General features: G+C 39.6%; 1 protein-coding gene across 1 annotated transcript; it reads left to right on the forward strand.

Moving 5' to 3' along the window:
• Positions 1–262: 262 nt before the first annotated feature.
• On the forward strand, positions 263–1056 carry LOC110716170. The gene is made up of 2 exons (XM_021894796.1): positions 263–732; positions 903–1056. The coding sequence occupies exons 1-2, from the start codon at positions 263–265 to the stop codon at positions 1054–1056; spliced, it is 624 nt and encodes a 207-aa protein (XP_021750488.1).
• Positions 1057–14229: the final 13173 nt, after the last annotated feature.

The following is a 14229-nucleotide window of genomic DNA, read 5'->3' on the forward strand; positions in this document are numbered from 1 at the left end:
CCTAGCAGCTGCTCCATTCCCTCACCGCAGCTGCAGCCACCCAACTTCACCGTAACACCCGCAACAACAACTCTAATCACCCTTACCCAAGCCGCATCGCAAGCCAATTCGCAACCACCAATTGCCCGCAATTGCAGCAACCAATTTGATTGGGGCTTCGCGGCCGCGCAGCCTTGTTAGAAGGCGCACAATTGGAGTCGAAATTCAGAGTGTAGGCAGTAAGTCTGCGCGACCTCTGCGCGACGTCTTCGCGGGCGCACAAATGTGGGTTCAATCACGAGATTCTTCCCAAGGTTTAGATCCCAAGAGACCCGTGAATGCTATTGTCACAAGGAGGGGTAAGGTCCTTGAGGAGAGTTTGCCTAGGAAGAGCGGAACTAAGGAGGTCCCCAAGGAGGTCTTGGTAGAGGATGAGAGAAATGGTTCATCTTTTAGTGAGGTTGTGATTGAGACACCTAGAGAGGTGAGAGTGGAGAAAGAAATTGTGAAACCCAAGCTTCCATATCCACTAAAATTCATGAGACATAAGTTAAATGAACAATTTGGAAGATTTATTGACATTCTTAAGCAACTTTATCTTTCTCTACCTTTTACCGAAGTTGCTACCCAAATGCCCAACTATGCAAAGTTCCTTAAAGACATTTTGAGTGGTAAGAGGACTTGTGATGTGGTGGAGACAGTCAACTTGACCGAGAATTATAGTGCAATTATTATGAACAAGATACCACCCAAGTTGAAAGATCCCGGAAAATTCTCAATCCCTTGTGCCATTAATAAGATGCAAATTGATAATGCCTTATGTGACTTAGGAGCTAGTGTTATCTTTATTCTATATTCGGTTTATCAAAGACTTGAGTAGGGGAACTTATGCCTTCAAAATTTACCTTGCATTTGGCTTACAGGTCAATCAACATTCCTAAGGGGAAAGTTGAGGATGTTCCTTTGAGAGTAGGGAAGTTTGTGATTCCGGTAGATAATGTGGTTCTTAAAATGGATGAAGATGCTACCATTCCCATTATTCTTGGTAGACCTTTTTTGCTACCTCGGGTGCTATGATTGATGTTAAGAGTGAAAAAATTTCACTCAAGGTAGGAGAAGAGGTCATTGAGTTTAACTTGAATGAAAGCATGAAGTATCCATGTTCTTCTCTAGAAAATTGCATGTTGATTGATTCTCTTAATATTGATGTATCTTCCGTGCATGAGCACTTGCTCACTTCTAATGATCCTCTTGAGAATGTCTTGTTAAACAAGGATAAGATAGGTGCTCCTATCAAGGAAGTGGCATTGTATGAGGATTTGCTAAATGGAAGCATTGAGGAAGTGGATGAGTCTATGTGCATGAATATCTCAAGCCAAGAAGCTTTGCAAGCCGCCACTTCTAAGGAAGGTGAAGGTTTACCAATGGTTGAGCTCAAACCTCTTCCATCACACCTTAGCATCAAGGGAACAAGATGGAGCGGTCTCAATTCTGCCAAGAGTGTTTTTCCAAAAGGTTTTGTAAAAGTCTCAATGAAAGATTCTCCTTCTCCGTTCAAGGCTAATGGCAATCGTCTAATGAAGCATTTCGATGATGCTTTTGTTGGTTTCATTGACTCATTGTTTCTCCGACAACCACCTTAATTGGTGGAGGACGTCGAGCTAACGACGTTAACCAAAAGCACTACCCGGAAGGCAACTCGGTTTTTTAACCTTTTTCTTTGGTTTTACAATTTTTTATACTTCCTCCTTTAAGAACTTTTCTGATATCTCTTTATTTTTGTTTGTTCTTTTGATCTTAGGTACCATGAGATTGGATCGGAGAAAATTTCCAACAATTTTGGTGCTATTTCAAGATTTCATGAGGTTTGGTTAAGCTTAGAGGAAAGGGTTCGTTGAAGTTATATGTTCTCGTGTTTGCATTCCCATCGATTTTTATTCATGTTCAAACATATTTTGGATTGTTTCTTATGAAATTTTTGAGTCCTTGATCATAACATTTGAAAGGAACGATGAGAATGCAAACACGAATGCATCATTAAGGGTTTTTTTCTTTTTAGAGCCTTCCCCGAGATGCATGTGGTGCACACACAACAGGTTGCGCGCACGCACCACAAAGATTACCTGCGGGCACAGGACTACGGGCCGCGAGCGCTGGAGTTTGCATAGAAAAACTTTCTGAATTTGCCAAGGAACACCCCGCGGGCTGGCCGCGGGCGCGGAGATTTTGGGAGCGGGCACGACCTTCTGTTGCACACACACATCAGGTGTTAGCTCTTATAACCCCAAAACGCACCCTACTCTTTCATTTCTCTCATTTTTCCCTCCTAAAACCCTATACCCTCTCTTGCAAAATCAAACCTATTTCACCTCTTTTGCTATCATTTCAACATTAATTTCAATTGCCACATCAAGTTTTCAAATTCCAATCCCAAAAATTTCAGATTTTCTTCCCCAATTCAATAAAAAACTGGGACTTTTTAAAATTTTTTGAAATTGTATGTTTAGGTTTGGAGCTTGTTTTTTGGAGTTCTATTTGTTATTACATCTTCATTTTGGGCATTTTACAAGCATTTCAAGGCTTCATTGAGGTATGGTTTCTTATTTTCTAGTCATCTTTTTCCTCTTTGATTCAAGCTTGAAACCCTTGTTATGCTTTTATGGTGAAACTCTACGGTTAGTTCTTTTCACTTGAAATTTATGTTGAATGATATCATTGAGTGTTGAATTGAAGCTTCTTCATGATAAATGTGTAAACTTTGATTGGATTCTTGAATAACCATTGTTGGCTATTTTCTCTGTCATGGGTTTTCTTTATGATGGTTTTATATCTTTGATAATTCAATGCTTGGGATTTATTTTGCTCAATTAGACTAATGATTTGGTCTCTTATGTTCAATTTTGCCTTAAATCCATGTTTATCTACTTAATATTCATGATTTTATTAATGGAATTGTTCATTTATTACCATCTCTTGCTTCTATTGTGAGATATTTTCATTTTGTGCTTGTTCTTGAAAAACTACTTATGCTATGTCTTGATACTTTGTAGTTGGCCACACTTCATCATAAGAAGCGAGCTAGAGCAAGTTCAAGCAAGCCTAGGTATGTTTTTCCACCTCCACCCGAGGTTGAAGAAAGTTGAAGAAACTTATGGCATTAAGTTTCCACAAGAATCACATTGGGATTGTTTCAAGCATCTATCCAAGAGGAATCTTAGACCAACGAGATTCTACGATCAAACAACAACCAAGTTTCTAGGGATTAATGAGGATTTTTGCCTTCTTACAGAGGGCCTTGATCATTTAGAGTATTTGGATTTGAGTGCCCCTACTTATGCTAGGATGACTTATGAATTCCTTTCTTCTCTTAAAGTTGTCAAAGAACCGGGTGCAATTTACTCAAAGATTTTGACTTTCCAACTCTTCAACAATGATCACTCATTGACGGATGCTCAACTATGTTCATACTTCAAGTTTCCTTGGGCCGAGGATCTGGATCATTGTGTCTATCCGACACATAGTAGAATGACAAGTGATCATGGATATGATGAGCAACGTTGGTGGAGGAGTATCTCGAAGGAAGGAAATTATGACCCTCAAACTTCAAAGTCCACTTCATGATTCATCCGGCTATGCGGTATTTCAACCGAATCCTCACGAACGCTCTTTGCTCCAAGGACTCCTTGGGAGCTATCTCTCGTGAGGATCTTTGTTGGTTGTGGATAGCCAACCAAAACGACTTTGAGATTGAGTTGGTGGATTTCACGGAGCATTTGATCACTCGATTCTTGGATATTCGTGATGGAGTTTGCCAATCGAGGTGCATCTAATTGTGTGGGATGATTTCTATCCTAGCTCTTTGCATTAATGATGAATACAAGACTTTTTTATATGAGCTTCCCTTGATTATCGATCCTCGATAAAAGTCTCCCTCTCATTTCCTCAACATCTCCTCCCTTGTGAATCAAAAGTTTCTCGATTGAACTAGGAAGGATGATGTTTTCATTTGGAAAGTTTTTCAATTTAAGGAATGGTTCCTCATCCCATGCAAGGAGGCAACTACCCGGCCCGACGAGAGAGATTCCTTGTCTTGGAGGCCCCCGATGCGAGATATTAACCCTTCTATCCGACGAAGGACAAATTATACGAGAGGTCGTTCAACCAATGCTTGCTCATCGAATGGTCATTCTCTTCCCCCGGTTGAGCTGGGAGGTACACCAACTCTTTCCCCCTCTCCCACTCCTTTTACTTTTGATATGTCAACCATTCATGCCAAGATTGATTCTATTACTAATTTGTTGTACTCCATGCCTTCTATGCAACCCCCTCCCCTTGGTTATGATTACCATATGTATGAATTATATGATTTGCATGTTCAGAGGAGGAAAATAGAACCTTATGTCAATTATCTATACCTCCCAGTCCAACAAGGACTTGTCCCTCAATGGGAGCCTTGTGATCCTACTGTGGGTCCTAGACTTTGTTACCCTTATAGGGAGGGCCCCCATGTTCACTCTAGTTCTATCATAGGCACTACTCCGAGCACCTACGATTATAGGCGGCCCGGTGATTGTGATTATGCATATGATCTGGATAATCCTTCGCCTTTTCCGGACCCCGAGACTTTTGGTAGGTGGGGTAGGTCGGGTGATTCGGTCTTAGATAATTGTTCTCATTATTTTGAGGTTGATAAAATTAGGAGGGAAAGTCGGTTAAGGGGTAAGGCTCCCATGGAGGTAAGCGAGATGGCAAGCTCTAGTCATTTGATGGAGACCGATGAGGGGAGTTCTCATTCTACCCCTTACCATAGTGCGGAATGATTCTACCATGCCCCCCCTCCTATGTGCTTTATATGATGTTTTTCTATTGCCTATGTGTCTTTAGGTTTAGAGTTAGGGGGTAGCCCATTTTAAGCTTGGGGGTGTTCTATGTCGTTTGTTTTTGTGCTTCGTTGTTTCCCCCCTTGCTTTTGTAGTTCATTCCTGGTCTCGTATGCTTCTATATAGTATCGATCTCTGAGTCCTTTGGTTTTATGATGATGATGTTGTACTATTGTTGATTTCTCTGCCGGGTTTTGGCCTTGTTGTTTGATTCTCTGATCGCTGTCTGATGAGTTTCTCTATATCTCTGTTATGATGATTCCTAATGATGATTATCCGATATCTTATTTCGTGTTACTATTTCGGTCTGATGTCTCATCGGATACTACTCATGTTGCTATTACTACTTGCTTTTATTTACTTCCATTATTTTATTTTCTTTCTTTTCTTCTTTGCTTTTGTTTGGAAGTTACTAACAATTTTCTTTGTATATAGTTCTTTATTTCTCACTTTTCTCTATTGCTTATGTTTTGGATTTCAACGATTCGTAAGGTGCTCTTTCACCTTGATTATATAGCATAGCTTTGGAGCCCGGTGAGTTCTTTCTATATCTCTTCTTTTTCTTTTCTTTGATGCTTATTTTAGGATTAGCTTTAGGATGAGTTTAAGGGTTCGAGGATGTTTTCTTTGTAACACCTAGCGTGTTTAGGGTCATTGACGTTGTTGCCGATTGACCACTTGTTTGATGATTGGGTATTACTTGTAATTGCTTGCATTCTTGTGCTTTTCTCTCTTTATTTTGATTTTTAGTTCTTTTCCTTCTTTTAAATAAAAATAAAACATTTTTGAGGCTATTCTTTTTCTTTTTGCTTGTTTAGCTCTTTTCTTTGGACATTCTACAACTCGTAATTTTGCCTTTGCATGTATGCTTTCCTATGTTTTATTGGTGTGCATGCTTTGAGAATATTTGTGGTTGACACTAGGGTAGGGTATGCTAAGGTATCGGTTTAGAACTTTTGGGGCCTTGAAGCCGGATTCTTTTGGTTTGTGGTAAGACAGAGTTGCTTCCTTTGGTGGATTTGACACCTTTAGTGAGTTTTTGCTACAACCTTGTGAGGATTTTTCTTTTTCAAGCCTTCATCATTTATTTATTGTGCGGCATGGATCCTTGACCTTTGCATACCTAATCTTGAATCTTGACTCATAATTCTCAAACTCTAGACCAAGCCAATTAGGGAGGACAAAGGCATCTTTTTGGGGTGGTAATTTTTCACTTCTAGGATTTTTCTTTTTTTTAGTTCATTGGGTTTATATTTTCCTTCTTGCTAACCATTTGAGCCTTTTCCCTTCTTTTCAAGCCACATCTTTAGATCTTGAGCCTTTTGTTTCATTTTTGTTTCCATTATTGGTTTTTGTGAAGCAATTGATCTTTATTGTTGGAGTTTGTGGTTAAGAAGTTTGAGTATTTGGTTCTCTTGAAAGCAAGTTTATGTTGTGATATTTGTGTGAATAATGGCAAGAGAATAAAGTAAAAGCCGTCCAAAGTAAAATAAAAGGCTAGGACAATGAAATTGCAAATTTGTAAAAGCCGTCCTAAGTTAAATAGGCATGGACAATTGCTTTAAAAGAAATGTGCATACAAAAATACAAAAAAAAAGGAAGAACAGTAGTGATAATGAGAAAATCCAAAAATATTTTGATGTAATTTCTTTTCCCTTTCCAAGCATTGAGGACAATGCTTCCTTTTAGCTTGGGGTAGAAGCGTTTACGCTTTTTGTATATATACTTGTGGATATATCTTTGAATATGCTTGGAGTGTTAGTTTGTTTTTGTTTGGTTACTACTTGATTGTAATTCTAAGAAAGGTGCCTTCTTTGCTTCACTTTTAGGGAAACCACCAAATTTTAAAATTTTAGCCTACCCCTAACCTTTTGCCTTTACGTTAAAACCTCTGCAAAAGTCCTTTCGACCAAGTGGTTAAAGTCATATACCGAGGGAGGGCATTATGAGTTAAAGCCTAAGAAAAAGGGATGCAAGGTCAAGATGTCGAGAAACCCTCAAATTTTACTCTTTTTCTAGTTCCTTCAAAGAACCGTAGAGACGCTTACTAAAGGAAGATTTGAGACCATAGGGAGAACGCAACTAGATTGGTTGGGATGAAAATGGATTGCGCCTCATTAGTTCTCTACGCTTAGCATACCTTATGTTTCAATCAACCGTGAATATCTTGAAGCATGTATACCCATTTCATATAGAAAAGTGTTCATGCATTTGCATTTAACCGTTTGTGAAAGTCCTTGTCAATAGCTATTTGTTTGAATTTTTGTTTTACCTTCTTCTTTCTTTTTAAATGATTTTGCCTCATTTTATTTCAAAGAGTTGTGGGTTAAACTCTTAGGGAACCCTTACGAGACCTCACTCGTCCTCATTGGCAACTTTGGGGTTTAAAGGGCTTGTTTTAGCTAAAAACAACCGTGATTTCTACGTTGGTGAGTCTTAGTGTATATTCTTCTTCTCTCTTTTTCTTTCTAAATAAACCCTCCTTATTCCTTTCTAGCTTTTGTTTTGCTCGGGACGAGCAAAAGTCTAGCTTGGGGGAATTTGATGAGTGTCATTTATGGCACTTATAGGGTAGTGTTTTAGGATGTTTTAACCTTGTTTTCCATGCTTTTCTTTTATCATTTTGGTCAATTCTCCTTTAGTTTCTCTATTTCTTCTTTCTTCGTGTTTTACTTTCCTTTATGTGCTTTTCTTCTTGTTTTCCTTTTATATTGCTCTTTTTCTCTTCTATTTTCTCTCTTTGGTTTCTCTTGTAGGTGCTTAAGGACTTAGCTTCGCAAAGGATTCAAGAGGAGCAAAAAGAGCTAAGCAAAGGAGATTCAAGAATCTTAGATAGGGCTTGGAGAAGGCTCGAAGAGGGCGCTCCGCATCTTCTCTTTGCCGCAGGCGCGGATCCTGAGAGCCGCAGGAGCGGGTTAAGTGCATCAATTTGGTGATTTTGGGCAGGAACTCTCCGCGCCCTAGCCGCGGTCTTGCCACTAGGCGCGGAGAATCTGGAGAGACCGCTCCAAATAGAGAGATCACGACGCGCCTGCTTCACCTGGAACAAGGCATCTGCCGCGCCCTAAGCCGCGGGGGCGGGTAGCTTTGCCGCGGGCGCGGGTCTTGCCCAGATTGCCCGCGGAGTTAGTTATGGGTTCCATACCAATTTCTGCGCGCCCGCGGGATCTTCATGGAGAGGGCGCGGCCGATCAGTTTTTCTTCTTTGTCTATAAATATTCTTGTAAATCCTTTTGAAGGCTAACATTTTAGATAATATTTCATTTGCTCAGTTTTTAGATAGAGAAGTTAGAGTGAAAGTAGAGATTGTAATCCTTGGATTTGATTTGTAATTCAACATTGCTTCTTCAATCAAGTTTGGAATTCTTCTTCATATCAATGAAAGTTTGTGAGATTTCTTTCCTTTGAATTTTCTTCAATTGAAATTTTCTTTTATGCTTGAATGTGTGGTTTGGATTTTGATTTAGTTTTGAGAATTTGTTAATTGATAGTATTTCCTTTTGATTTAGCTTGAGATGAATATGTTTGTGATTGAATTTATTTTGGCTTTAAATTTCACCATGATTAGCGAGTAGATTAGTTTCTAGGGAGAAGGGGAAGCATGCTTGATTAATGATTTTTGCTAGAGATGATCATTTATTAATTGAATTTTTGCAATTAAATTGGTTCACATAGTTGTGCATGTGATTAATTAGACTAGGAGTGATCAACCTATAAGATTAATCTAGATTGCATTGCAAATTTCAATGACATGAACCCTTGATTTGAGAATTGCTTTAATTGATTGAATTTGATTGTGATTCTCTTTGTTAGCCATTCATAGTGAACCCTAGTTTGGTTTATAGGAGATAACCTTTGAATTTCTTTGATTGCAACTATTGTTTGTCCCTTGCAATGTTTGAATCAATTGAGTGATCTATCAATTAGCATGATTGTTGAGCTTGCATGTGGAACCTATATCCCTATTGTTTAGCATATTGATTGAATTCTTGATTTGTCTTGATTTTTGTTATCTTAGTTACAAAACTCAACCATTGATATTCTTCGATTTAGCTTAACATTAGACTATAGCATTAGGCCAATTCATTCCTTTGGGTTTGACCCTTGACTTACTGCGTAATTGTATAAGGTTTGTTAAGTGTTTACAAATTTAGTTTGACCAAGGGAGAATTAGATGACGACCTAGTTCTACCCCTTTGTCACCGACTGCCTCCATTTTACGTACCGCAAAGTCCCCAACTTTTAAAGGCCGCTTGTGTACACTTTTATTGTAAGCTCGAGCCATTCTCAAGCGGTAAATATCATGGCGCAAGGCGGCATTGCCTCTGTGATCTGGCAGTGAGACGAATGTCAGGCGCATGGCCTCCCAGTTTGCATTTTCATCATATAGCATAATCCAAAGAGTCGGCTCATAGTGTTCAATGGGCAAGAAAGCTTCTGCCCCATACACCATGAGAAATGGGGTTTCTCCGGTTTCCCTTTTCGCTGTTGTTCTTATGGCCCATAGGACATGTGGTAAATCATCCACCCATAGGCCGCCAGCTCTTTCAATTTTCTTCTTAATGCCGTCTAAGATTAACTTGTTGAAGGCTTCGACTTAACCGTTTGCTTGGGGTCGACCGACTGATGCAAAATAATTGGAGATCCCCTGATCTCCCAGCCAAGTCTTTAGTTGGGGGGGGGGGGGGGCGGGTCTCAAACTGAGGACCATTATCAAAAACCATAAACATAGGCCCCCCAAAACGGGTGATGATAATCTTCCAGATGAAGGAAATGACGTCCTTTGTCTTAATGTTTTTTACCGCCTCCAGCTCTACCCATTTGGTAAAGTAGTCCGCAGCCACTAGGATGTAGCGCTTGCCGATTGGAGCATTCGTATATGGGCCAAGAATGTCCATGCCCCATTAAGCAAACGGTACAGGACTGTGGATTGTCGTCAGGTCGGTGGCCGAACGATGGATTAGCTTGCCAAATTTTTGATACTTCTCACAATTTTTAACCATCTCCATAGCATCCTCCTCAAGGGTAGGCCAAAAATAATTCCTCCTGGCCCTGACAGCTAAGGATCTTCTGCCTACATGAGAGGCACAGTATCCGGCATGCAAATCTTCAAGAACTTCTTGCCCCTTTTTTAGGGTCACAGACTTCAAAAGAGGTTTCAAGAAGCCTGCTTTGAAGAGCTCTCCTTATCTTATCTCAAAGCTTGCAGCCCGTTTCTTCAACATGACCACCTCTTGAGGTGAATCTGGGAGGGTGCCGTCTGTTAGATATGCCCGGATGCTGTCCATCCAGGTAGAGCTTCGGTCAAGTACTCTAATGGGGTCTTCATCAGATATACTTCTTTTTTCCATAATTTCCCAAAAGACTGATCGAGATGATGAGTGTCGTTTATGGAACTCATTTGGCTTCTTTTAGGATGATTTTCATGCTCTTTTATAGCTCTTTTCATTAGTTTTCCTTAGTTTTGTTCTTTATTTCTTTAGTTTGTGCTATCCTTAGTTAGTTTTCTTTCTTTGTGTATTTCTTTGTTTATTTGGTCTTTTTCCCTTTTATTTGCTTGTTTTCGTGTATTTTCAGGTTATGATCGTGTTCTAAGGATTCCCGACCCTTCCTCTCATATTTCTCATCATTTTGGATGCCACTTTCTTGTCATTTTGAGCTCAAGTTTGAAGGAATGCAAGGAGCAAGTTCATGAGATCGGTGCATGCATGCGGTGGGGGCATCATCTTTGGCATGAACCCACCAAAATGGTCATTTCAAGACTGTCTAACTTATTGTTCATCATCATCATCAAGACGAGCGCACGAGGATGAGCAAAGACGAAGAAGAGGATTGCTCCCCTGCTGCCAGGTGCTGGCGCGCACGAGGGTGGTGCGGCCGCGCACCTGGTTGGCGCGGGCGCGCCAACCTAGGCCCCTGTTCCGTACCCATTTTCTCGCGACCGCGCCTCTCCCTTGATGCGACCGCACCTTCCGGGGTTTATTTTGGGACGATCTAACTAACTCTTCTTTTGTATCTTTCCTATATATAGTTTTTCCTTCTATTTTTAGAAAGAGAATGATGAGGATAGAATTAGAATTAGTTTTAGATCAAATTAGAGAGATTTTTAGAGAGAGAAACTCTAGGTTTTAGTGAGAGAATTTCATGGTGGATTGTTGATGATTGGAGATTTCTCCATTTCCTTTGATTTTTTATCAAGTTTGTAAGGATTCCTTTTCTTTAATTCAATCTTTAGTTTGATCTTTAGTTTGATTTCAATTGTTTTGTTGAATGTTCAAGTTTGATTGATTTGTGATTAGATTTTAGTTTGTTTAATTTGATAATGATTAATTTGTTATTTAGCTTTATTTTGATCTTGATTTCTATGGATTGTGAGTAGTTTGATCTCTAGGGTAATGGTGAAGCATATATGAGTAATGGATTGATGTTAATTTGGGGAAATTGATGGAGTTGATGATGTGATTAAATTGGTTGATTGATTATGTGCATGTGTGTGTTTGATTTAGGCTTGATCACCCTAGTTATTAACACTAGATTGCATTATAGGTTCATATTGATACGGACCATTGATTTGTGGCTCTCATTTAATGATTGAGGTGTCTTGTGACGTTCCTAGCTAGAGTTTATCGTAGTTGACGCTAATTAGACCTCTAGGAAAATAGCTTGATATGCTCTTTTGGTTGCATGATTGGTTTTCCCTCGCGTCACTCGACTTAGTCAACTCTTTCCCAATTAGCGGAATTCGTTACAAGTATATGTGGATCCCGAGCCCTAGTGTTTATTACATTTGTCCCAACCTAGCTTGTTTAGTTTTTTAGCATTCACACCCTTACGTAACCTTTCCGGAATAGCTTGACTTGACAATATAAGATCGCCCTCCATTCCTTAGTGGTTCAACCCTTGACTTACCATTATACTTGTATAAGGGTTTGTTGAGAGATTACAAATCTTGTATGGCCTAGGGTAGGATAAGTTTCAACGACCTAGTCCGAAGCCTTGTCAAAATGGCGCCGTTGTTGGGGAATGGCGTTGTGATTGTATATTGTTGTTAAGTCTATTCCACCTTATTCAAAAACACAAAAATATTTTCCTTTAGTCTACATTTGTAGTTGTGCTACTAATAATTTTGTTTGAGATTGTGTGTGCAAGAGAACATGGGAGAAGCTCAAAGGATCACATTGAAAGAGTTGGGAACTCCGGGTGCTTACAAGTATGAGAGCGGGATTGCTCCTTTATTGATTTCGGATGGTGCTTTTGAAATCAAGTTGGCAATGATCACCTTGATCGAAAGGAAACAATATGGTGGTACAATAAGTGAAAGCCCTCTCAACCATCTCAAAGATTTCGAGAAATATTGCAATACAATTATGGAAGCCGGAGTTGCTCAAGAGTATATAAGGCTCAATTTGTTTCCCTTTTCTCTCATAGGGAGAGCCTTAGAGTGGTTGGACAAGGAGGTAAAGCCAAGGTCCCTAAGGACATGGGATGAAGTTACCAAGGCTTTCTTGTCCCGTTTCTACCAACAAAAGAAGGCAGCGGAGCCTAGAGCCTTAATCCAAAGTTTCAAGCAATTGCCTAGAGAGAACCTCTATGAAGCATGGTAGAGGTACAAGGATTACCAAAGGGAATGCCCTCACCACGGAATTCCATCCTATCAAGTCATACAAATTTTCTATGGTGGTTTGAGCTCTAAAGGTAGATCGAGCCTTGATGCCGGAGCCGAAGGGGCGATTATGAACAAGACGGAAGAAGAGGTTGTGGATGTAATAGATGATGTAGTAAGGAACTACATGAATTGGCATGATGTAGAGATGGAATCGACAAGCACAAGTGGCTCAATCGATCAATCTAATGTCGTCAAAAATTTGTCCACATTGGTCTCGGAGTTAGGAAAGGAGGTGATTTCTCTCAAGACTAAGCTTGAGAGTCCTTCACAAGCTTCTAGTCTTCCCTCCCATTTTAAGGGGAGAGGTACATCTTCCTACTCTAACCCTATTTTTTCTTCTTGTTGCATGATAAGAGAATGCTTGGTTTGTGATTTATGTGGAAAGAATGATCATGATGCTTCTAATTGCTCCAATGTTCCTTGTGATTGATATGATGGATATGAGAATGTGCATGTGAATTGTGTTGATAATAATGATTTTGGACCTAGATTTAATGCTCAAAAGAATGTTGGGAATAGGAGTTATCACAATCATGGGAGCTATGATAATTATAACCAAAATAGTGGTTATGGTAACCATGTGACCCAAGAGTTTTGTGGTAACCATAACAACTTTAGTTATAACAATCAAAGCCATGGCCAAGAATATGGGGATCATAACCAAGGTTATGGTAACCATAATCAAAATTCCGGCCAAAATCATGGTAGGGGGAATTGGAGTAATCAAAGAAGGGGAGATTTTCAAAATGATGTTCAAAGAGGTACCCCACCTCAATTTACTCCAAAGACTCAAAACCAAGGTGATGATTTATATGCTCAACAATCTCAAATGAGTAGGCTAGAGAATTTCATGATGGCTCAATTCGAGAAGTTGAATGTATTCACATTGTCTTGTAACAAAATGTTTGAGGTCCTATTTACTCATGGAAAGATGCTTGAGAACCAAATTATTCAACTGTCCAACTGTAGACACCCATTTGTGTCTCCCCAAAACCAAACCAGGTGATGAGTACCTTTCACGTCGAATCATAATCGAATGAAGCGAAAGTGTGGAAAGTCTAGTGTTGCGGAAAGTTTTATTTTCTTTTCTCTTCTCTCTGTTTTTGAAAACTTATTTTTAAGAAAACAGCCAATCCAGTTTGTTTGGTCCATGATATGGGTCCAATAGTAGTATAGTTGGATGGGGCTTGCAAAGACCTTTCCAACGATATATTATAAGCCCAATTCCGATGAATATTGAACAAGTTATGGCCAATTTACTAAACTGGGCCCGGTTTGAGCTTTATATACGGCCCAATGATCTTGGGGAGGGCCTAATATGATTTATTATTCCTAATGCAATTAGGAATGGTTTTAGTCTTCTAGAAGGTTCTTTTCATTCCTAATTCAATTAGCATTGATAAATTGACTTTTGTTGATATTTCAGAGTTTTAATCAAAATCAAATAGCATTTTCGAGGAAATTATATGATTTTATCCTCCAGTACGGCAAACTTATCTGATTTTCAAAAACGCGTTAAATTTAATCTTGGCGTGTGACCCCAGACCTTGGCGCCTGGAACCAGGCCTGGCGCTTGACGCTAGCCATTGGAGCCTGGCGCTAGTGTTGGTGCCTGGCGCCAGCTAGCTAGGGTTGGCGCCAACTCTGTTTTTTATGCATCAGACTCTGTTTTGTTTAATTTATCTTTTTGGCTGATTTTCTCTA

The sequence above is a fragment of the Chenopodium quinoa genome, unplaced genomic scaffold (genome assembly GCF_001683475.1).
Source record: "Chenopodium quinoa cultivar QQ74 unplaced genomic scaffold, ASM168347v1, whole genome shotgun sequence".
NCBI classification, from domain to species: Eukaryota; Viridiplantae; Streptophyta; class Magnoliopsida; order Caryophyllales; family Amaranthaceae; genus Chenopodium; species Chenopodium quinoa.

Excerpts from the sequence above, each read along its gene's own strand:
- LOC110716170 (XM_021894796.1), top strand. The coding sequence starts at position 263 with ATGTGGGTTCAATCACGAGATTCTTCCCAAGGTTTAGATCCCAAGAGA. Across the intron at positions 733-902 it reads ATGAACAAGATACCACCCAA|GTCAATCAACATTCCTAAGG; the intron begins GTTGAAAGATCC and ends TTTGGCTTACAG.